Genomic DNA, 25,372 nt, shown 5'->3' with positions numbered 1-25,372 from the left:
CGTACCGCAAAAAAAAAAAAAAAAAAAAAACAACTTAAGTGAAAAAACATCAATAAAAAAGAGTAGTTGATGGAGAGCAGGAGAAGTAGCTGATCACATGTCACTGGATGGTCAAGTGAATGGGATTTGTCAGTGTGAAGGTCAGTGGTGAGTATCACAGGAGCCTGTCTGTGAAGGGGTGGAGGGAAGAACTTGACTAGAAATAGTTCAGCACAGAAAGGGGGAGAGGATTTGGAGACCCAGACTACATAACAACTCTTTCAAGGAGTTTTGTTCCAAAGGGGGCCGAGAAATGGATTGGAAGCTGGAGCGGGGAGAATGGATCATTATATTTAATCTGGTTTGGTTTTTAAGTTGGAGGATATAATGGCAGGTTTGAAGGCTGAGAGGAATGCTGTGGTGGAGGGGGAATAATTGATGGGAGAGCAAGAGGAGAGGTTTTTGAGGAGTGAGTCCTTAGGTATGCACAGGGAGATACCTATTGCCTAAGGGGAGTGTTGGTAGTGGATGGAGTCCTGGACAATTCACCTGCAGTGAGAGGAGGGGAGGTAGATTTCATGGGTCTAGGTGCTGTTACATGGAGAGATGGGATGGTGGGATCTCTTTTGATTATTTCTGTTTTCCTTAGTAAACACCTATCTAGGAAGCATAGTCCCTGAGATGCACGAGCTTGGAAGAGCTAGGGTAGGAAGTTTGAGGGCAAAGGCAAAATGAAATAGTTAACCTGGGACAGTGGGAGAGTGGATGGACTAGGGAAACGTGTTGATTGTGGAGCATCATTCGAGCCCTTTAGATGTTGATGGTCATGAGTAGAGTGACACCAGTCAGCATGGTTATATTTTTCTTCAACCGCACATATGCAAGATTGAGCGAAGGCAGAAAGTTTCATTGAACCAGGGTTGGAGTTCTGCTAGTTCAGTGTGAGATGTAAGAGAGCGGTTAGGGAGTTGAGGGCGTGAGCAAGGAAGTGCTTAAAATGAAGGACTATGGGAACTTCCCTGGTGGTCCAGTGGTTAACACTCCGGGTTTCCCCTGCAGGGGGCACGAGTTCGATCCCTGGTCGGGGAACTAAGATCCCACATGCTGCACGGTGTAGCCAAAAAGTAAAAAAAAAAAAAAGAAGGACTATGGAATTTAAACTGGATAAGAAAGAAGTGAAGGCATAATGGTAGTCAAGTTCAGGGGAACAGTGGTAGGATCAATGGCTGATAGGGTTCTGGTGGGGTCAGAGGTTTTATGGAGTCAAGGAAGTAGAGGAGGTGAGCTGGAAAAGAGGGGTTGGTGACTGGGGTTGGAATGCTTGAAATTTCAGTGGGACAGGGAAGTTGTGATTGGTAATGACGAGGGCTTAGCGACTGAGGCGAGGTAGACAGATAATGAAAACCCACAGAACATGTTAATAGTGACAGTGAACCAGGAGCCAGAATCCTCAAGGGATGGGGCTAGTGACCCAAGGGTCAGTAGACAATTATTAGGAGGAGTAATGGATGGAATGACCTGAACCTGAGGATTTTTAGAGAGAAGAGAAAGTAAATAGTTCAGAAATGGTAGCGAGGCGCAAGGAGTGTGCCTACACCATCACTGGGCCTGGTAAGGGTTATGGAGAAGAAAATTCTCATAGCTTCTGAAGCAGTGTGCTCAGGGAGAGCCAGGTTTCTGTCAGAGCAAGGAGGTAAGTGAACATTCAGGGGACGCTGTTTCAGGGCGAAGGCTTTAGGAGGTGGGGAAATGGAAGAGGACAGAGCAGGGCATGTCGAATTCCATGTGGGGGATTAGAGTGTGGGAAGGAGGGGTGACCTCGGAGGCTGGGGCTTTTCATAAGTGGAACAAACCCATAAAGGGCATAGTGCAGCAGTTGTCTTGGAGGGCTCAAGACAGAGAATGGCGGAAAGGCTGCAAGTGTCGTGAAGAGGTGCTCCCTCCCCCTTACAGATAGAGGCCTGGGGAGAGGCTGGTTCCTTTTGAGTGTATGTCTTCGATATCTTTTCAACTCTGTCCTATTATTTTTTTAATTTACAGATCCTTAGTGATTATCAGCACTTTAGATGGCCGAATTGCTGCCTTGGATCCTGAGAACCATGGTCAAAAGCAGTGGGATTTGGACGTGGGATCCGGTTCCTTGGTGTCATCCAGCCTTAGCAAACCGGAGGTGAGAATTTTCTGTTATATGTTGACCGGAAAACTTAGTTCAAATCATCAATTATTATTTATAGCAGGTATTTGCTCAGAGAGCTGTGGCTCAGGGTCCGATTGCCTAAGTGTAGGGCATGTCTGTCTCTGACAAGCTATGTCCCCTTGGGGCATTTACTTAGCTTTTCTATTCCTCAGTTTCCCTCCTGTAAAATGAGGTGGGTAACGTCACCTACTTCTTAGGATTGTTTTGGGCATGGAATGAGTTAATTATGTAAATGAGTAATTGAGGATACTATCTGCTCTATCAGTAAATCTCATTATCTGAGCTCTAACATGATCATAATTTCTTCGTCTTCCTATTATCATCATCGTCACAGGGTCCCTAGACATCATAAAACAAATATAAATAACTGTGTTTTAATAGTTAGGAATGCATGCTGCAAAATCCCATAAATTATTCACTACATTTTCCCTCAGTTGTACGTCCTAATTGTAGACATAATTCATCTGAAGTTTCCTTGGCGTGTAATTTGAGACAAAATGGATTATTTGCAAAAAGAGAGACCTTGCTTCCAAAACTACTGTGACGTATGACTCCAAAACTTGGGCAGGTGACTCAGCCCCTCAGAGCTTTAGTGTCACCATGAGCAAAGTAAGGACACTGCCCACCTTGATGAGGGGCAGGTTGGGGGGCTGTGTTTATTTATTTATTTTTAATTAATTAATTAATTTATTTTTGGCTGTGTTGGGTCTCCGTTGCTGCGCACAGGCTTTCTCTAGTTGCAGCGAGCGGGGACCACTCTTCGCTGCGGTGCACAGGCTTCTCACTGCAGTGGCCTCTCTTTGTTGTGGAGCACGGGCTCTAGGCACGCGGGCTCCAGAGCCCAGGCTCAGTAGTTGTGGCGCACGGGCTTAGCTGCTCTGCTGCCTGTGGGATCTTCCCGGACCAGGGCTCGAACCCGTGTCCCCTGCATCGGCAGGCGGATTCTTAACCACTGCGCCACCAGGGAAGCCCGGGGCTGTGTTTAAATGAGGGAAGTCTAGACTCCCCTCATTTAAACACAGCCCCCAACCTGACCTTTTGTCTAGACTCTAATAGATTAAATCTCTCTCCTTTTCTGGAGCTTTACCCTCTTGTTTAAATCATTTAAAATAAGTCCCTCTTAAGAGTTACGACTGCTGACGTGGAAGCAGTCACCTGTTTTCCAGAATACCCTCAGCCTTCTACCTTGTCCCTATGGGCTACTCACTAGGGTACTCTTTTTTTCCCCCTTTCATCATCAATCTTTCCCTTTCAAAAAGCTTCTTAGCTGGTATCAAGTTTGGAAAAGACAAAACCTAACATGAGGGGCTTGAGAATGACCTGATTAGTGATGATGGAATTTTCTGATGGGAAAACTGCTCCCAGTGACCCTGCTGCTCTCTGGAAAATCCAGCCTGGATTCCTTTCTAGGGCACCCGGGCAGGTACTTAGGGCGGTGGCACTGCCTAGCCTCCACACTCGCTGTGTGCTAAGCTTTGACTAGACTTTCAGAGTGCCTGTTGCTTACCGGACAGTATACCGGAAACATCTGTTGAGAATTGTGAACTTGTGAATTATTAATATAAATAACACTTTGATTGTAAATTGCCTTAAAAAGTTTGAATTGGATGTCCTAGTCAAATGAATTACTACTCAGACCTGAATATTCATTTATTTGTGTCCTCCTGAGGTTATGCTTGGGTATGCACATTTTGCTTTATTTTCAAACTAGACATGAAAGGTGATGAGCAAAATCAGAAGATTGTAAGCTGTTTACATCTGAGGTAACATTATCGTGTGTTGTAGTGGTGCAAAGCATGTGTGTTTCTATAAACTAAAGTATGCACACTCACAAAAACATAAACTGCATGATATGACAAATAGTCGTAATAACCTGAGTGCCATTGAGCGTGTTTAAATTATAAGCAGCTAGTCGAGCTTGAAGATTTTCTTACAATAGCAGTTATATTAGCTGCTTTTTAAACTACAGTTGAATATTCTCACCATCCCCAGTCCTTACCGTTTTCTGTGGTTTGTTAGGGCTCTCTTGTTTTAAGTATCCTTCTTCCCACTCACCCCCAACCCTTGATCCTTTGGGTAGAATGCTTTGAAATGTTGAATTGCGAGCATATTTTAAAAGTTTGTGTCACCTTTACACAATAAATGCAAAGCTCACTGCCCACTTTCCATTTCAGGAAAGAATTCTGAGACCTCTTTGCATTATCTAGGTTTTAATTTCCTACTTTACACACAAAAAATTTTACTAGGTCACTACTGCCCTAAGTTCTTGGGACCATTTCTTGAGACTGTGTGTTTACTGTGTAGATATGCTAATGACAGCATTGTTCCCAGAGCTGTAATATACACACAATGTACTTTACACACCCTGTAATCCTCACAGCCATCCTCCTGAGGTTGATATGCTGGTGTCATTTTACAGAAGAGGAATATGAAGCTCAGAGAAGTTATTTGCTTTAAGTCACAGACCGACTACGTGGTAGAGCTGGGATTAAACCAGGCTTGCCTGACTGTACTCCACTCCACCTGCTCTGGAGCTCTTTCTACATCTTGTATGTTCCTCCCCTTTACAACTCAGGCTGTTCACATTCGATATGTTGCATTGTTGTTTCGGTTGAACTGTATGAAGAATAAAATCCGTATGTAGGGGGAGAAAGGGAGTATTTTAGTAGCCTTTTCAGTTGATTGTGATCATTCTTTTTTGGTTCTACACGAGAACAAGTGGAAGTTTCTGAAAGGTGAGTTGCACCGCGGAATCTGAAACCATATCATTGAACCATTGTACTCTGTACCAGTAACATCCATTGGTCTGTCTTGCCTTTTACTCTTGCATGATTTTCTAACATCATTTGGAAAATATTGATTCACTGAGTTACACAGATCTTCCAAATGTTGACATATTTCCTTATAGAATATTTTGTAAACTCACATTTTTTACTGTCACCACTGATCTCATCAGAAAAGTCTTCCAGAACTGGGAAGCTGTCAAGCTCATATGGGTAGATACAGCTATTCCAAAATTCTAATTTTCGCTTGAAAACTTGGATTTTATCATTAACACAGTCAGTTGTTTTCCTTGAAGTGAGAGGTTCACTTTATTTTTGAGAAAACGTCTGCCAAATACCCAAGGCTCATCACTGTTGCTTTTCTCTCAGTTTTTCAAGTGCCAATGGAGCTTTGTGAGCAGTGCTACTAGTTTCAGCTCAAAACTCAGTCACACAGGTGCTTTTCCTCAAAACATACTTCAGTTTGTGGCAGAAGTCCTTAATGTACACCTCCTGGTTAGTCGGGCAGAATAGTAAAAATATATGTACTCAGGTCACAGTTTAATGAAATTAACTTTTATTGTTTCATCAGAACATTCTCGAGTGAAACTTTTTTCTTTTTTTTTTGCTGCGAGTGTGTGACAGTGAAGATGCCAGGACTATGAGTTTGGTACCTTATTCGTGCTTTAGTCACCGTCGCTTTTATACCATCAAAGCAAATAGCACCCCAGGGAAAGGCAAATAGCACCTTCTTATGAAAACCATTTGGCCCTCTGCACCTCAAACAGAATCCACAGACCACATTTTGAGAACGACTGATCTAGTATATAATAGAAATATCACCATTATGAGAGTATTCGTAAGGTTATAAACATTAGCAAGGAGAGAGGACTGTGTTTCGAGCTTGGGTCACCTGTTATTCAGCAAGGTGTGTATCGCTCAGTATCTAGAAGTTATGTTCAGAAGCTGGACAAAACACCATCAAAAGAGGAACAGAAACTGCTATCTAAAATGCCCCAGATTGGATCCAGTACCCTTCTAAATGCATCTGATAGACAATTTTATGATGGTCCCTAACTTTCTGGGAGAAATAGTTAATTTCCTCTGTCTGAAGCTCAGCGTTTGCTAGGATAGGTAGTGTGCAGAGGAGAGCTGGGTACAGCAGGCAGGAACTGGTGGGGAGATGTAGCAGGAACCACCCAGGTGACAATTGGAGGCTCCGTTTGGAGACTCCTCTATTAGAATGTCAGTTTCTCCACCCTTTCATCAAGAGTGGTACAAAGATGAAACCAATTAAACTCAGAAGGCCAGGGAAGATGTATTCTCTGTGCGTTGATCCTTAAAGTGACTTATCTAATGAGAAGCTGAAGGCTAAAGGATTTGATAGACTGTATAATAATTTTTAAGTTATTAATGATAGAGGAATTGGTTATGGATCACATGTACTTTTGCTAGAATAATAAAGTAAAAGCATCACAGGAACTTTGTAGGCCGTGTGGTGTGGAGGAGGCACTGGGATTCAGAGGCTTCAGTTCTAGTATTGATGCTGCTGTTAACTGGCTCTGTGACCCGGCTAATTATTTCAGTAGAGCTTTAATTTCCTTCTCTGTAAAATTATGGATTGGGCTAAATTTCTTCTTCTTGTTTTTTAAAATTTTTTGGCTGCGCTGTGCAGCATGTGGGATCTTAGTTCCTTGACCAGGGATCGAACCCACGCCCCCTACAGCGGAAGCGCAGAGTTTTAATCACTGGACCACCAGGGACTAAATTTCGAAAGATTGTCCTAACTTCAGGACTCAGGTACCATCAAACACATGAAACACCCATATAAATTATCAGAGGAATTTTTTAACTTCCCCTTTTACTACATTTAAGGATTCTTTTAAAAATGGCACAAATCCATTACCGTTAGGTACATATCTCATTGCCTGTCAGCCTGCTTTCATGATGTCCTTAACCTTTTCTGATCAAAAAGCATATAAAATAGTTTATTATTTTGCTTTAGTCATTTTTTGATTATGTTAAGGAAAAAATAAGTTCCCGAAGGATAAGAGAGATTGACAGTTCCATTATGCATTGCATGCTGCAGGAAGGTTGCCATGGGACACAGATCTGACTTGCCGCTCTTTCCTCTTGACTAGGTATTTATAAGCTTCCTAAAAAGAATACTGAACAAACCAAGCTAAAACTGTGTGTGTGTGTGTGTGTGTGTGTGTGTGTGTGTGTGTGTGTGTGTTAGAATAAATGATGAACCTAAGGTTTACTCTGTTACCTTTAACATGTGCCCCTAGGTTCTACATCTAATACTTTTGATCATAGCTAAGAATTTTGTTTTTAATTTTCAGAAGGACCACCTGAGGTAAAATCTGATTTGCTTTCCACTGTTAATTTATATGCAGATTCAGCCTTGAAAAAGCACTAAGGAGATTTGGCAGTGGTTCCTCATTGATTGTCTTAAAATTCTGTTTTGTGACATATTAGCATAGTTTTTCTTTGGGGTCTCTGGGTGGCATTTGTTTGTTTGTTTGTTTGTTTTGTTTTTGCGGTACACGGACCTCTCACTGTCGTGGCCTCTCCCGTTGCGGAGCACAGGCTCCGGACGCGCAGGCTCAGCGGCCATGGCTCACGGGCCCAGCCGCTCCGCGGCATGTGGGATCTCCCTGGACCGGGGCACGAACCCGCGTCCCCTGCATCGGCAGGCGGACTCTCAACCACTGCGCCACCAGGGGAGCCCTCTGGGTGGCATTTGGATCACAGTTCACCAAATCTAAGTAGACATAATATCCTTGAACTGTCTGCTTCTCTGTGTTTTGGAACACATTTATAAATACAAAGACCTTCTTCCTTATCTGTATTTAGAATGCATATTATAATTGTGTATGTATAACTAGTCTGTCCTTAGAGAATACCTTTACCTTTTCCTTATTTAGAGATACCATATTTGTTTTTTGCTTCAGTTTTCTGTTAAAATGTCCTTTTTTTTTTTTTTTCTCTTAAAAAGAACAAACAACTCTCTTATAAGTCTATAGTTAGAGTTTGGGGTTTTGTTTTATTTTATTTTAGGCATGTTTCTCCCCAAGGGACACACCGCCTTTCTGTTTCAGACAGGTGCAGAAACAGCTATGATGCTGAAGCTTTCCCGCCTGCGCACTGTAGAGTCAGACTGCAGTCATGAAGAAGGGCCTTCATAGGTTGGGGGGGGATCTTTTGAAAAGAGTACATTTTTAATGGCTACTTGATTTGCTCACCAAGGGTCCATTAGTAGACCGTTTTGAGTATTGCTTTATTCAAAAAGGATCTGTAATCTGTTTTAAAGATAGTCTATACTGAAAGATGTCTGGTCATTTGGCAGTCTTTCATCTGTACATAAACTAGCACAATTTGAGCCTTAGATGAGCACCATCTAAGATGGTGGTTTATTTGGAAAAGTCACTGTCAATCACGGAGCAAGCCAATATTTAAATAATTGCTTAGGTTAATTGCTTTTCTTTTAATTATAGAAATGAAACAGTTTTTTGATTTAATTTTGTTTTATTAATCCCTTAGCATGGCTGAAAACAGTGCTGTGAACTAAATCGATTTATTCCAGCACACATGTTGCCAAGTGAGACACTGATTTGACTCTGTTTTGTAGGAAATTGACTTCTTGTGCACATTATTTATCTCCTTTATGAATGAATAGTAATCTAAGTGAAGGCAAAGATAGGTACTTAAATCTGTATTTTTCACCGTGAATGCAAAAAGTATACTTCAAAAATTAACCTGGTTGTTTTCCTGGAGGTATTTTGTTTTGTATGTTGACTATAGGTTAAGGAAAGAAAGAATGAAATAATAACTATCTACTTGGTATCTTACTGCTCTTGGTCAATAATTCACAATCTTTGATGATCATAAATACCAGCTCACTTCAGGATTTCTTTTTTCTTCTGCATTTTCTTTCTTTTTTTTTTTTTAACCTACATTTCCTTTTAAGCATGTCACATGGGATGCCTTCTTCGACTAATATCCAGATCTACTGAAAGATCTCATAATCCCTCACGTTTAGATCACGTAACTAGTTGTAAACCATGATGCCTCCTCCTTAGTCTTTGAGGTATGATTCCTGGGAACACTTTACTTTCAGCAGATAAGCTTCCTTTACTTTCCCCATCATGGTAATTTCAATGTTTTCCTTGAAATCTAGGGAAATGTTTAAAAAATTGTTTCCTCAACACAACAATGTTGGAACATCTTTTTTTTTCTCTCATAAAGTCACAAATAGTCAATTTTGTCAACTAGTGGTCTGGTCAGTTGCTCATTTTACTTTAAGAGTTACTATTTTGTGTTCGATATATAGCGCAACATTTTTGAAGAACTAAAATACATAAAAATATGCCTGTTAACTTCTCTTTAATATTGTTTATCTTTTTGGCCAATAAAGTACTTTATGAACCTTCAGAACTTCTATATTCAAAGGAGAATTTTAGGGCTGATAGAGATTTCTGGTGAGTCAAAGACTGGTCACAGTTTGATGTATTTAATTCTTATATCAAACTCATCTTTATATAGTTTTAAGACTTTGTTTTTAGATGGGTGTTGTGAATTCAGGATTGGGAAAGAGATACAGTTGGCTCTTGTACAACTTTGGGGATGGGGCGCCAACCCTTCATGCAGTGGAAGATCCTACATAACTTCTCCGTGGGCCTCTGTATCCACGGTTCCATGTTCGCAAATTCAACCGTGGATCGTGGAGTACTGGAGTATGTACTTAGTGACAAAAATTCACTTGTAAGTGGATTCATGCAGTGCAAACGCACATTCAAGGGCCAACTGTTACTGACATGGCATAATGAAGCTTTCTTCTCTCTCTTGAATTTACTCTTGGAGTGACTATTTGAATTCTAAAAGCTTTTTTGCAATGTGTGAAATTCAGTGTTAATGAACCACAGTCATTTCTGAAGTTTCCTTATTGAGAATAAAAGAAGGCTTATGATGAATCTATAGATAGTCAGATTAAGAGTTTGTATTTTCGTTTTTAACTTTTTTCTTTAACAAGTATATGTATATATGCACTCACACACGAATTACCTTAGAGGTTCAAAATAGCAGCCCTGGATCATTACATCTACTTGACAAGTATTGCTTGACTAGCACTTTATAGTTTGCAAAGTGACATCAAATCCATTCTTATTTATTCCTTAACATGGCCTTATAAAATACTCTTATTAACCCCCATCTTCCAGATGAGAAAATTGGGGCTCAAAATGGTTCAGAGGTTTGTCTGATGTAGTAAAACGGAGACTCAACCCTAGATCCTTGTGCTTATTTCTTGCCCCCTTTCCGATATTTCATGCCTTTTGAAATGCCTCAATACTTACCAATGTGTTTGCATTTTCTGCTCTAATCATTATAATTCTTAATGTGCTTTATCAGGAATAATCACTCAAAGACCTCATACAGAGAGCAGACTTTAGCATGGCGCTCAGCACATTGCGAGCACTTAACTGCTTCTTAACCCTCGTGAGAGACTCAAAGGTACTTGAACTTACCACATCCAAAACTGAACTGGTGTTTAAGGGGACAGGGAATCCTGCAGGGCTGTGCGCTGGGGTACAGCAATGCCCAAGACAGATGAGATCCTTGCCATCATGGAATTTACATGACACTCTGTGGAGCCGGATATGAAATGATTATAATATCAGTATCATAATTGAGTTGCGGTAACTGTCACAAGGACAGGTGGAACTAAGAGAGACTTAGCAAGGATACCTGACCTCCCAGCTGGGAAGTCAGAGAAGTCAGAGAAAGCTTCTCAGAAGAAATTATGTTTACGACTGAGATCCTCTGAGGAGAAAGAGCTGCAAGAAATGGGTAGAGAGGCTGGGAAGGACTACTCTGGGAGAGGAAACAGCTGGCATCAAGGCCTTGCAGCAGGAATGATCAATCTGGGAGAAAGCAGGTGAACCCCTAAAATCCTTCTAGAATCAATCTCTCCTGTAGTCTGCTGACTACTGACCACTTATATAGTCAGTCTCTGCTGACCGTAGAGAATGGACTGGAAGAGGAAGAAGAGCAGAAGTGGGGAGACTAGTTAAGAGACCAGGTCTAGTACAGATGGGGATGATAAGGTGACCGGGGAAGTGAGGGGAGTGAAGTGATGGATTGAAGAGAAGTTTAAGGAGGGACGTCTTTATGAAATGAAAAGACCAAAGGAGAAATTAGTAGTAAATTAAGAACAGGTGGGGGAATTCTCTGGCAGTCCAGTGGTTAGGACTCCATGCTTTCACTGCCGAGGGCCCCGGCTTCAATCCCTGGTCAGGCAACTAAGATCCCACAAGCCGCTGGTGCGGCTAAAAAAATATAAGTAAATAAAAATAAAAGTGTCCTCCGAGACTGCTCCCCGGCCCCTTTAAAAAAAAGAAAAAAGAAAAGGAACAGGTGTAGAGAGGGAGAAAATAAATTTGTTTAGATGTGGTGAGTGCCGAGTGACCTTGACCTTGAGTGACCTTAACAGAGATGTTAAGAAAGCCTGTGCATACGTGGGTCTGGTGCCCTCAGAGGAAAAGTCTGGGCTGAAGAGAAAATTTAGAAGTGTTCGTGTCCTGGGAGCTGAGAGGAGCAATCACCTGGAAGGAGAGTAGGGTGAGAAGATGACCTCCAACCAAATTTTCAGAATCCCTAACATTTAAAAAAATTTTTTTAAAGGATATTTATCTGTCTATTTATTTATTTATGGCTGCGTTGGTTCTTGGTTGCCGCGCGGGCTTTCTCTAGTTGTGGCGAGCGGGGCTACTCTTCGTTGTGGTGCGCGGGCTTCTCATTGCGGTGGCTTCTCTTGTTGCAGAGCACGGGCTCTAGGCGCGCGGGCTTCAGTAGTTGTGGCGCACGGGCTTAGTTGCTCCGCAGCATGTGGGATCTTCCCAGATCAGGGCTTGAACCCAGGTCTCCTGCATTGGCAGGCGGATTCTTGACCACTGCACCACCAGGGACGTCCCTCCCTAACATTTTAAAATTCAGGTAGAGAGTGATGAGTCAGAGAGAAGAAAGGGTTTCCAGGAGGGATTGGCTTTAGTAGGATTTTAGGGATTTTCCTGCTTTCTTCCACATTTCCCCAATGGTTAGTTGGTGTGAATTCTTTATAAATATTTTCTAAATATAGATAATTAACAATGCAGATGCCTCATTAAGAGAACCCTGTGATTCATCAAAGTCTCATTGAAAGTCTTACAGCAAAAGAAAATGTTAAAAACCCTTTCTGTTTTGACTCTGGAAGAATTGAGGGGGACAGGGGAAGGAGTGAGAAAAGCAGGAGGCCTATGGATCCCCAGAGTGGTAGAAACAGTCATTGGTAGTTTAGGGATCAGAAGACATACCTTTTCAAAAAGCTGTGGAGAGTGCTTTTGAGGATCCAGTGCAGTAAGTTAATTTGAGGCATTTTGTAAAAGAGTAGAGTGTTAGTTTTTGTCCAAGGTCACATTAGTGAGTGGCTGGTGGAGTCAGGGACCCAAGGATGGGGCTGGATGAGCCGCAGCCACCTCCCCGTGGACATGTTTCCATTTCATACGTTGGGTGCCTTGCTGTTGCCTCGCCCTACCTCGGTTTCCAAAACAGCTAGCGTGGCAAGGAAAGTAATTGTTCTGGGCAAAGGGGATTTCCGGGTATCAAAAAAAAGTCAACAATTTAACACTTTCAATGAAATGTTTTTCATGTATTTTACATCTTCCCAATCTTGGTGACTTTTATCTTTTAACTAAGCCCTGAGCTCATCATTGGAAGCATCATTTGTTGTATTATACCAGGGGTGCTTGGAGTTCCTGAGGTAGGAGGGAGAAAGGGTGTCCCTTTCATGAATATCCTAGAGTAGTTGGGTTTTTTCCATCCTTTTCCCAGATAGTCTATCTCCATTTTTCCTTATCTCTGTCTCATGAATCTGCATCTCTCCACGTGCTTTTTCACTGTTTCTTCCCCCTTCCTCCCTTTTAACTCTTACTGCTGCTGAGCTCGTATTTGGGACTTGGCTTTTGTAACCGTCAGGGCCAGTGTGATCGTTTTCCCTCTTTCTTGGTTAGGGTACACACTGGATACAACTTTGTGGATTTGAAAGTGTTTCATTTGAGTCACTACTTGAGAAAATGCTAGTGTATACAAATCCAGCTTCCACAGCCGAATGAGGAAAGTTCTTCTTCCTAGAAAAATTCTAGCTAATAAATGTGGAAAGAATGATAGAATTAGAAGTCATTATTTTATTATTTTACTGAAGTAGTAGATCATCAATTGATACTAAAATGGTGAAAAGTTGGTGGGACACTTTGGAGGGGTCAGGCTGACTCCCTTAAATCCACTGATTAATAGTAACAAACACGACAACTCAGGGGTTGGCAAACTTTTTCTGTAAAGGGCTAGATAGTAAATATCTTGGGCTTTGTGGGCCATATGGTCTCTGTAGTTGTAGTGGGAAAGCAGTCATAGATGATACAGAAATGAATGAGCGTGCCTGTGTTCCAATAAAACTTTGCTTACAGAAACACGCACTGGGTCAGATTTGGCCCGAGAGCTGTCGTTTGCTGACCTCTGTTATAATAGGAAGTATATAGCACCACCTGTGAAGTAGTCTTGTCCAAAAAAATCAAACCTGCATCAGATCAGAGCTCCAGTCCTAATTACACTTTTTTAGAAAATACAGGGAATAAAGGAACAAGTTAAGTGACATGCAAAATCCAAACTGTGGGACATTCTGTAGGGTGAATAATCTGGTTTCTCAAGTAAATCAATGCACGGAAAAAGGAGTGAAAGGGGCCCTTATAGGGGGAAAAAAAGAATCAAATATAATATGTGGAGTTGAAGTTCCTTGTTGAAGCAAACCAATTCTATAGTATGTCTTGCAATATCAGGGAAATTTGAATATTAGATCATTTTAAGGAATTACTCTTATTTCTGTTAGATGTAACATTGGCATGGTAGTTGCTTCTCAGCAATGAATACTGAAGTATGTATAGGTGAAATGACATGATGCCTGTGATTGCCTTTAAAATACTCTCATTAACAAATATATGTAGTGGATGGGTGGAGAGTAGCAAAATGTCGATGATTGTTGAAACTGGGTGACAAGATACATGGGGGTTTATTATATTCATCTCTTTACATTTTATGTTTCAAAACTTTCATATTAAGTTAACATAAAGTTGAATATACCCCCAAAAGTGTATGTGTTGATGGTGGGAGGTTGCAGATGGGTGGGTGGGGAGGTAGTTGCATAGAAAAAGAAGGAAGAACTGAATGAAAATATATTTTTGCATATTAGAAGAATTTTTGTTTTTATTGCTGGTTATATTCATTTTAGTAGTAGTACTTCCTTTATTTTCTCAGTTGAAGTTCCTTCTGCCACTTGAAAATAGAGTTCTTATCTCACATTCTGATTTCAAATAGAGTCCTTGATTACATGTGCCACTGGTATTCATTATGCCAGTTAGAGATTGTTCAGAAACGGTAATTGAATTACTTTGCTAAACTGCTTTGTGATTGCGTGGTTAAAGACCTTGATTGGATCTTAGGTACCGAGTTTGCCAGCTGATTTGACAAACCTTTTATTTTGAAATTATTAACAGGGAAAAACAAATAGAGGGAAAAACCCCAAATAACAAGCATTTGTATTTTTAAAAATGACTGAAGTGGGAAGCAAGTCACATAATTAGTTTGAGATGCAGAGCAGCGAATCAGAACAAATAGCAGCTTCCAGAGGCAAATCAGTGGAATGGGAAAATGCATCACCATAACCTACATTTTTTTATACCAAGAGATTTGCAGTTGACTCTCCGGGTGACTCATTCCTATGCTGGGAGGGTGAGGTAATGCTCTTCTGAGGGGTGATGTCATCTCTCTACCTGAACTGCAGGCATATGTCTCTTCTTGTGGCTCTCAAGGAAAACACACCATCTGCTTTCACAGATGCAGCCTGAAAGACTTCACAGCGATTGGTGCAGAGGTTAGCAGCCGTGGGTATGAGTCATGAGCAGCCAATTAGTGAAGAGCAGCTATTTAAAAGTGAACTTTAAAATCACAGTCCAGGAATATGACATGATTGAGTATTGAATCATAATGCTTTTTTGTTTTGGGTTTTGCACTCTTCTTTTAAAATAAGGCAGTTTTTTTCAACATGGTCAATCACGTGAAATCTTCTAGGTTGTTTAAGCCATATTTTTAATTGCAAATAAGTTTGCTTTCTTTTACATTTGGAAGCAATGATGAATTTTAGCTCCTATTTGTTTGATGGATTTTCTGGTTTGTTTTTTTGTTGGGGGGATTGGGGGCGGTTGCACTTAGAAGCCATTGTGTTCCCTAAGGACCTGCTACTTCTTTAGGAGAAAAGAAGTTGTTTAATGGAAAAGGAAACAAGTAAAAATAAATGTTATTTGTTTACTAGAGACCCACTAACCCCTCTTCCTCTTTCTTGTAGTGACGCACACCTGCTCTCCCTATTTGTACTCAACCCGTAGTACTGTTGACATTACCAGACAATACCTACTTTTTAATTTTATCACAATTTGAATTTATTGTTCTAGTAAATGGAATAGAGAATACCTAACATAATATGGGAGGTAGAGAACAGTAAACACTTGATTTTCTAACTGATATGTAACTTAAAATGAGAGATCACATTGGCTAAATACTACAATACTGTTACTGTCGGGTATATAAACTATGACCTAAATCTGTTCTTATTGACAGCCTCAAGTTGGACATTCTACAGAAGATAAAAATAAAAAGTTTTAATTTTTGAAAATATAATCTTTTATTTGTTGTTATCAAGAAATATAAGAAAGCAAAGAATAAAATAGTAATGTTAAAATTCTAAGATAATATGAGGTGGTATACATATGTACGTATGGTATACATACATACTGATGTCATTTGAGAGCTTACTAAAAATCAAATGTTTTTTTAATAAGAGTAGTAGTTGGAGATCTTTAAATATCCAGAATTATGATGAGCCTTCAGTTTAATGGTCTAGCCTTCCGAGTTTAGTTACAGAGCCCCTTCAAGGCTCTTGAGTGTCTTTCTTTTCTTTTTAACCTCTTATTTGGAAATAATTTCACACTACAAAAAGTTGCACTCTTTTTGGTATGAAAAAAACCCAACCCTTATATACCCGGATTTATCTGCTAAGAACGTGTTTGCTTTATCATTTGAGTTGTGTCTCTCTCTCTCTTATCTCCACATCCCCCACACATACTCTTTTTTTCTTGAAACATCTAAAGATAAATATCCATTGTAGCCCTTTACTCCTAAATGCTTCAGTGTGCATTTCCTAATAGAAATAGGAAATTTCTCTATTCTCTTACATAATCACAGTACAGTTATCAACTTCATAAATTTATATGGCCACTTTACCGTCCATATTCCAGTTTCATCAGTTGACCTGAATAACGTCTTTTATAGCGTTCTCCACTCCCAGTACAGCATCTAGTCTAGGGTCAGGTAATACATTTACTTGTTACATTAACCTCTTTTAATCTGGATTTTTTTCCCCACAGACTTTATCTTGTATGACGTTGACATTTTTTTTAACATCTTTATTGGAGTATAATTGCTTTACAATGCTGTGTTAGTTTCTGCTGTATAACAAAGTGAATCAGCTATATGTGTATATATATATCCCCATATCCCCTCCCTCTTGAGCCTCCCTCCCACCCTCCCTGTCCCACCCCTCTAGATCGTCACAAAGCACCAAGCTGATATCCCTGTGCTATGTGGCTGCTTCCCACTAGCTATCTATTTTACATTTGGTAGTGTATATAGGGACATTGACATTTTTGAAGAATATAATCTCTCTTATCTTTTACTGATATTTAAAAAAAATAGAACTTTCCTCATTTTGTGCTTGTCTGATGTTTCCTGGTGATTAGATCCAGGCTGTGTATGCTTGGCACAGAACGCTGCATGGCTGGTGTTGCATCATTTCTCAGGGTATCATGTCTGTCACTCATTTGATCATCCAGTCAAGGTATTGTCTGAATTCTCCACTATATAATGACTGTTTCTGTTTTGTTTTTCTTTTGCTGTACGCGGGCCTCTCACTGTTGTGGCCTCTCCCGTTGCGGAGCACAGGCTCCGGATGCGCAGGCTCAGCGGCCATGGCTCACGGGCCCAGCCGCTCCGCGGCATGTGGGATCTTCCCGGACCGGGGCACGAACCCGCGTCCCCTGCATCGGCAGGGGGACTCTCAACCACTGCGCCACCAGGGAAGCCCTGTGGGAAGATACTTTAAGACAGTGCAAATATCCTGCTCCTCATCCAAATTTTCACCTAGATTTAACACCATGGCTGATTTTTGCCTGTTGCAGTCTTTACTATGATGTCTGCAAGATGCTAATTTTTCCAACTCCAATCCTCCCTTCATATTTACCAGTAGACATTTGGCATTTCATTGCAGTAAAAGCCCTCTCTTCTCCCCCATATGTTGTTTATTTTATCTATTTGTTATCAGTGCGGATGCATAAATTCCTTATTTTTTTCCAATGTTTTATAATTCAGTACTTAATCATTCTGGTGCTTAAATTCCAGATGTGGTCAGTGACATGTTTCCGTCTTTTTTGTTGCATATCTTTACTTTTTAGACTAATAAGATGTTAAAGGCTCATCTTGTACCTGCCCTGCCCCAGCCCTGGAGGCAGCCGTTTCTCTCAGGAGCCTTTGTTCTTTCGGTGGGGAATGGAATTAGATAACAAAATCTGGGCACTAGGTTTGAGTGCATTACTTTTACAGCCACTGAATAAGCATAAATGTATACATGTTAGTATACCTGATAAATATTTGTTAGAGGTACAATAAACAATTTTTGAGACTGTAATGATGTCTCAGTTTACAGTTACAGCAAAAAGTGCAGTATTAAGGCTTTTGTCAGCGAACTTACGCTGCTACAATTTTCTTGGATTTCACAGCAAAAACATAAGTGATGCTAGCTTGAAGGCCAGATAGGGTTTCAGTGGGCAGGGTTGGTACAGGAGGATGTTCCAGGGAGAAGAAATGACATTGACAATGACGTAACTGAACAATAACAGTAAAAACATTAAACATCCTGCTTAAGTAATGGCACCTGATTTCCACCCACGTGGGGAAAAGTGAAAGACAGCAAGGAAAAGGTTGTTTGAGGTCACGTTTAGAGGACTTTGAATGTATGTCAGAGTTAGGAATTGGGGTCTTTAGTAAGAAGATAATGGAGAGCTGTCGAGGATTTTTGAATAGTGTCATAACAAGCTTAACTTTGATTCAGGGATTAATCTAGAAGATATGCAGAGATTAGATTGAGGGAATTTCCAGTTAAGAGCTGTAAAGAGGCTGTTATAATAGTTCAGGCAGGAGATAGAGGATTTGAACTACAAAATGAAGGAAAGAAGTGGATTAGAGTCGTGTTTTTCAACCTGTCTTCTAGAACCCCAGGGGTGTGGGGCACAGCTGGGGTGGGTGGGGGGGGATATATTAGCTGAGCATCAACGGAGAACACTTTGTGACTGAAAAGGATCTCTTTAAAATATCCCCGTAAGTATCCCTTTAAAGAAAGGAATTCTGCTGCTTAAGGAACAAAGAAGTCCATAGAGAAATTTTGTTTAAAAAGGCAAATCGGGGCTTCCCTGGTGGCGCAGTGGTTGAGAGTCTGCCTGCCGATGCGGGGTACACGGGTTCGTGCCCCGGTCTGGGAAGATCCCACATGCCGCGGAGCGGCTGGGCCCGTGAGCCATGGCCGCTGAGCCTGCGCGTCCGGAGCCTGTGCTCAGCAACGGGAGAGGCCACAACAGTGAGAGGCCCGCGTACCGCAAAAAAAAAAAAAAAAAAAGGCAAATCGACATTTGCCTGGAGGTTTTCTGGTTTTTAAACTCATGCTTCTTTCATAGTCTCTTTTTCCAGATTTTTGAGCCTTGATGATCAGGAAAATAATCGTGTCATTAGCTGAAATAAGTCAAGTTGTGTCTGTTTTGTTTTTTTGTGTGTTTTTGGTGCGCTGTGCGGCTTGCGGGATCTTAGTTCCTCGACCAGGGATTGAACCCGGGCCACCGCAGTGACAGTGCCGAGCCCTAACCACTGAATCACTAGGGAATTCCCGAGTTGTGTCTATTTTGAAATGCCAGAAGGCCAGTGTCACAAAGTCATGTACTAATTTAACTCTTTCTCAAGAAACAAGATTTTCTTGGCCAAAATCTTTATAGAGTCATCCTGAGCGCTTTTCTTCCGCTCATTCCGTACAGGGAATCCACCATGAAATCCTGTTGGCTTTACCTTCCAGTTATATCCCAAATCTAACCGCAGGCAACAGCTGCACTGTAGCCCACCACCAGCACCACCATTATCATCTCCGGCCTTCTGCTTCTCTCCCCACCTCCATCCTTGCCTCTACAACCTGTTCCCTTTCCTCCTCACAGTGCACTTCCCCCTTAAGGCCTTTGCAAAGGCTGTTCCGCAGGTATCAGCAGGGTTAACGCTTATGTTTAGATTTTGCTCAAATATTACTTTCTCAATGGGACCTACCCTGAACTTAACCATTACTGACAAGTCCTGTCCCCTCCCATGCACACATTTATCCGTTCCCCCTTTACCTTGTTCTAGTTTTTTCACTATGGCATTTAACACCTAACATACTCTGTAATTATTTATTACGTTGTTTATCTCCCGATACCAGAGTTTGAGCTCCACAATGGCAATGTTTTGTTTTTTTTAATTTGTTTTGCTCCCTGGTGTATCCTAAGCAACGGAATAGTCCCTAGCATGTAGTAGGTCCTCAGTTAACATTGATAGACGAAGGAAGGACAGCTAAGAGCATTAAATCAGTAAGCTTGGTTACCAGGCTTCTAGCTCATAGCAGATCTGAGAAAGTGAATAAAAGAAAGAATGGGATGCTGCGTAAATCAACCTGTGTTCCTTGGATCTGAACCTATGATGGTAATTGGCCTGGACAAAATAGACTTGGAAAGTGCTGCATAAACTATCCCTTTACTAGAAAATCATATTATACGTTAACATAGTAATCACTATAAGAACTCCCACAGTAACCTCTTCTTTTTTTTTTTTTTTTGGTACACGGGCCTCTCACTATTGTGGCCTCTCCCATTGCGGAGCACAGGCTCCGGACGTGCAGGCTCATTGGCCATGGCTCACGGGCCCAGCTGCTCCGCGGCATGTGGGATCCTCCCGGACCGGGGCACGAACCCGTGTCCCCTGCATCGGCAGGCGGACTCTCAACCACTGCGCCACCAGGGAAGCCCAGTAACCTCTTCTTGAACTCACTTGGTCACAGAACTCTCCTCAGTAATTCCCTTATTGTTATGGAACACGCTTGGCTCGTGGCAAACAGAGTTTGAGGAAAACCAGACTGGAGTGTACCTGTGGGTCCCAGGAGAGATGGGTGGTTCTTTTAAGTTGCTTTTGGTGGATGAACTGTGCCGTTTCGTATGCTGCTCAGGAGGCCTGAGTACCTCCGGTGAGAGACTACGGCTTTTAGTTCCTACTCTTACAGTTCAGATCCTTTTATTAATTTATTTTTTAAGATTTATTTTATTGAAGTGTAGTTGATTTACAATGTTATGTTAATTTCTACTATACAGCCAAGTGATTCAGTTATACATATATATATTCTTTATCATATTCTCTTCCACTGTGGTTTATCACAGGGTATTGAATATAGTTCCCTGTGTTATACAGTGGGACCTTGTTGTTTATCCATCCTATATATACTAGTTTGCATTTGCTAATTCCAAGCTCCCAAAAACATTCCTCCCCACCCACTCTCCCCCTTGGCAACCACAAGTCTGTTCTCTATGTCTGTGAGTCTGTTTCTGTTTCGTAGATAAGTTCATTTGTGTTGTGTTTTCGATTCCACATATAAGCGATATTATATGATATTTGTCTTTCTCTTTCTGTCTTACTTTGCTTAGTATGATAATCTCTAGTATGGCAGTATTTCATTCTTTTTATGGCTGAGTAGTATTCTGTTGTTTACATGACCCACATCTTTTTTATCCATTCATAAAATCCTTTTAAAAGTTAGCTTTTTATTTTAGGTATTTGGGAATAAGATGATCATTCCTTCCCTGGATGGAGACCTCTTCCAGTGGGACCGGGACCGTGAGAGCATGGAAACAGTTCCGTTTACAGTTGAATCGCTTCTTGAATCTTCTTATAAATTTGGAGATGATGTTGTCTTGGTTGGAGGAAAGTCTCTCACTACATATGGACTCAGTGCATATAGCGGAAAGGTGAGTAAAAATGTTCAGTTTGGGGAGAAATCAAAATAAATAGGAATAGAAGAGATAATTTCTTAAACTGTACTATTACTGGTTGAGCTTTGTAATAATTTTCCCCTGAGGATATCATTTCTTTTGATAAAAGAACTGTGAGTAGAAAGGGGGAATATTATTAAGAGAAACTAAATTTATCCAAGATAACAGAATGAACAGCAGAGCCAGGAATAGCAGGGGGAAGAGAATGGATAACGGTGGTCTATTGTACGTCAGGTGCCTTCTTCACGCCTTATTTTGAAATCATCACAATATTTCTGATGGTTACATTTTACAGTTTTCATTTGGATAGATGAGGAACCCTCCAAAGAATAATAATAATCCTGATGATAAGAATAATTGCTACTACTTATTTCTCTAGTTTGAGCCTATCGTAAGAGGATGCAAGAGGCAAGTTTGTACTCATTTTACAGATGAGAAAACCAAGACTTTCAAAGGTTCAGAAACTGCCAAGGTCAGATTTGATTTAGATCTGTGTGAAGAAAAAGTCATACTGTTAATGACCTAGACTTTCTCCATTATTAGCTCTTAGGAGATGGTCTGCTTCTAAGATTGGGTCTTAAAACTCCATTATGGGGAATAACTAATTAGCTTTTTGGAAAGGTAAAAATCTCTTTTTAACCCCTTAATACATTGATACTTGAATATTTGTAAATAGACTTAAGACGAAAATAAGGAAGAATAGAAAAAAGATCTTTGGCCCTCAAGTTTTTCAAACTTTAAGGATCCCTTGTCTGAGTGTTAGGCCCATAGGCCCTTTGCAGGCTTCTCTGCCCTCTCCAGCCACCTGCATGTGTATTGTATTGAGGCGGCCTTGTGATCCTTTGTTTCCTTCAGTATTCTCATCAGTAAAACAATGGGATTGAACCCCATCACCTGGGTCTCTGATTTGATGTGCTGCTCCAAAATTCTGGTATTCTAGCAGGTATGCTTCTTTCTGTGAGGATTTGGTCACATCATTCCAAAGAATCTTCCTTTTCCTTTGAGTGAAGTTTTCAAAGAAGTACTTGAAAATACGGCAGCTGTTAGAAAAGGTTCAGATTTTTAAAAACTAAGTATTTCTGTCATATGGAAATTCTGAGGTGTTTTTTTTTTAAATTCACCTAGAATTTTATTAATGATATTATTACTAAGAGATCACAACTAGTTATCCATTTCTTCCATGGAAATGCTCAAAGTAAGACTTATTCTCAGAGATAAATATTCATTGGTACTTTTATGGTTCTAACTGTTTCATTTTAGGAGTTGGTGGTAATCTAGCTGTTGCTTTTTTTCTTTTTCAGGTTATTTATTTTAAAAAATTTCATTGCAGTACAGTTGATTTACAATGTTTTGTTAGTTTCTGGTGTACAGCAAAGTGAATCAGTGATACATACACATATATCCACTCTTTTTTAGATTCTTTTCCCACATAGGCCATTACAGAGTATTGAGTGGCGTTCCCTGTGCTATATAGTATAGCTGTTGCTTCCTTTTGTTTTTTTTTAACAGAAACTGTGTATTTTTAATTTTATTTATTTATTTTTGGCTGCATTGGGTCTTTGTTGCTTGCTGCACGCGGGCTTTCTCTAGTTGCAGCGAGCGGGGACTGCTCTTTGTTGCAGTGCACGGGCTTCTCATTGCGGTGGCTTCTCTTGTTGTGGAGCACGGGCTCTAGGCACGTGGGCTTCAGTAGTTGCAGCACGCAGGCTCAGTAGTTGTGGCTCACGGGCTTAGTTGCTCTGCGGCAAGTGGGATCTTCCCGGACCAGGGCTCCAACCCGTGTCCCCTGCATTGGCAGGTGGATTCTTAACCACTGAGCCACCAGGGAAGCCCCCTAGCTGTTGCTTCTTAATGCTTGGCTACTTTTTACACATTTCCTCAATTTCCTTTTACTTTCTATAAAACTGTTGAGAGTCTTTTACTGTCTCTGATCTCCTGTAACTTGTTCTCTTTACTAATTTTACATCTGTCTTTTCAGGTGAGGTACATCTGTTCAGCTTTGGGTTGTCGCCAATGGGATAATGATGAAATGGAACAAGAAGAAGATATCCTGCTTCTGCAGCGCACCCAGAAAACCGTTAGAGCCGTCGGCCCTCGTAGTGGCAGTGAGAAGTGTGTATTCAGATAATGTTGCTGTTGGGGTTTAGAAGTACGACAAGACCAGAATTCATCAGCTTTTTCTTTGTGGAGATTTTCTGAACTATTTTGTTTCCCCAAAAGCATACTACTCTTTTAAGAGAAATGAAGCCCCTAAATTTAAAACAGCTTCATGATTTTTAACAGATCCTGAAGTGAACTTCTCACCATGTGCTTTAGGATATGGTAACGAAGAGGAGTCCCATACAGTGACTATATATTAGCTTAGTCTTAGGTTAATGATATGTTTCATAGCAATCTCACTGATCCAAGTTCTTTGCAGAATGCAGAAAACTCTTAAGACAAAGCTGATGTGCTTTGTTTCACTTGGGTCTGTTTGACCCTGCAGTTCTCTCTAGTAGGTAGTTTCATGGTTTGTGTGACCACCACCTCAATTATAAAATAATATTTTAGTGTATTTTCTTAAAGTGTTAAAGCCTAATTTATTTGGTCAAATACTGTTTTGTTTCCTTTTTCAAATAATGTAAATTTTTACATTTAAAGTAATGTGATTGAATTAGATATGCTGGTGGTAAATCACATGCTCGACTTTTCAAAACCTAATATTTAAATTTTAAATTGCTGCGCAGTAAAGAGAATTTGAGATCCCATCTTTATCTTTTGAAAGTGAAGCAGACTTTCAGATGTTGTCTAATCTGATGCAGTATCATTCAGTTTCCTTTCCTGAAAACTGTTTTCTCAAATTCAGTGAAGAATGTATTCTTTCTACATTCCCTGGACTTTGCATCTGCTGGCAACCCAACCTTCTTTATCCTGATAGGATTTTGTTTCCTTAAGTGTTTGAGTGCTTGCTGGGTGCTCAGCTACCATAGGAGCAGATGTTCAACTTCACAGAATTTGAGTTATCAGAATGGGAAGAGTCTGGCATCTAAGATCCATATTCCTTAAGTATCTGTTTTTCAACAGATGTCGGAATTCTAGGGCCATTTTATATCTTAGTGTCAAGACCATTATAGTGTCAACAGATAAGTGATTTTCCTATGTATTAGTTATAGAGGAGACATTGCTAATACCACTTTATGGATATGGACACTGAAACTCAAAAAAGGTTAAATGACTGGCCAGATCTCAGTCAGTAGAGATTTGAGATTGAAGCTGAGGTGGTATGACCTTCAGGCTTGGTATACTGGGTCACATTGCCTCTCGAGGCTGTATTTTCATAAAAATCTAAAATCAGTAGCTTTCGTCTTGCCTTTTGCATTGGTTTATTGGGATGTGTTAATTTCTCTGCACTTGAACAAAATGTGTCAGGCTTTAATTAAGAAGTAAGGCAGAAAAAAAAAAAAAAAAGAAGTAAGGCAGACTGCAAGCTACCTTATTTTAGGGTGACTGATATGTTTTGAGAAAATTATCCTGATTTGGAAATGTGAACATTTGTTAATTTCAAGAGAAAAATCTGTCCTGTAGCCGTTGTCAGGTCACAACTCTCAGAACCACTGTTTCTAAAGGGTCAGGACCAAGTTACACCCTCTTGTGGCATAAATCAGCAAGCATGCTCCCTTCCAGAAGATTGTGTTGAGTTGTTCCCTTTCTCGTCACAAAGTTTTAGTGTTTGCTTCTTCACTCTAGAAGAGTTCTTAATTATTTGGTCCTTTATTTAAGTGTAAATTTCTAAAACACACCTTTGTAAATTTAAGGTGGAATTTCAGTGTTGGCCACTTTGAACTTCGGTATATTCCAGACATGGAAACTAGAGCCGGATTTATTGAAAGCACCTTAAAGCCCAGTGGAAACAAAGAACAGTCTAAAATTATTTCAGACGTGGAAGAACAGGAAGCTGCCGTGATGGACACAGTGATAAAGGTCTCCGTTGCTGATTGGAAAGTTATGGCCTTTAGTAAGAAAGGAGGACGTCTGGAGTGGGAATACCAGGTACCTAGAACCACTGAGAATTTATAAATATGTTCCTTTCCTTCTCAGTTTGACCAAACATGTTGGGTAGAAGGAAGTGACTGCCATTTTGGATTTTCAGCTTGTTCTCTGTGCTCTAAGAAATTTGTGATTTTACATCTGTTAGAATGACTATTAAG

At 40.5% G+C, this 25,372-nt stretch overlaps 1 protein-coding gene across 4 annotated transcripts in view; it reads left to right on the top strand.

Moving 5' to 3' along the window:
• Positions 1–25,372, top strand: part of EIF2AK3 (eukaryotic translation initiation factor 2 alpha kinase 3) — a 68,525-nt gene that overhangs the window by 13,196 nt on the left and 29,957 nt on the right. For 2 of the 4 annotated variants that reach the window (XM_032652531.1, XM_032652532.1), the window contains exons 2-5: positions 2,020–2,149; positions 20,967–21,161; positions 23,164–23,297; positions 24,980–25,214. In XM_032652531.1, the coding sequence (XP_032508422.1) occupies positions 2,020–2,149; positions 20,967–21,161; positions 23,164–23,297; positions 24,980–25,214 (694 nt within the window). Of the gene's footprint in view, positions 1–2,019; positions 2,150–8,493; positions 8,543–20,152; positions 20,387–20,966; positions 21,162–23,163; positions 23,298–24,979; positions 25,215–25,372 lie in introns of those variants that run through there. The other 2 variants (XM_032652534.1, XM_032652533.1) reach the window with 2 other exon arrangements.

This window comes from Phocoena sinus, chromosome 13 (assembly GCF_008692025.1).
Source record: "Phocoena sinus isolate mPhoSin1 chromosome 13, mPhoSin1.pri, whole genome shotgun sequence".
In the NCBI taxonomy this organism is placed as follows: domain Eukaryota; kingdom Metazoa; phylum Chordata; class Mammalia; order Artiodactyla; family Phocoenidae; genus Phocoena; species Phocoena sinus.
The sequence above is the reverse complement of the archived record's forward strand: the minus strand, read 5'-3'. Positions and strand labels throughout refer to the sequence as shown.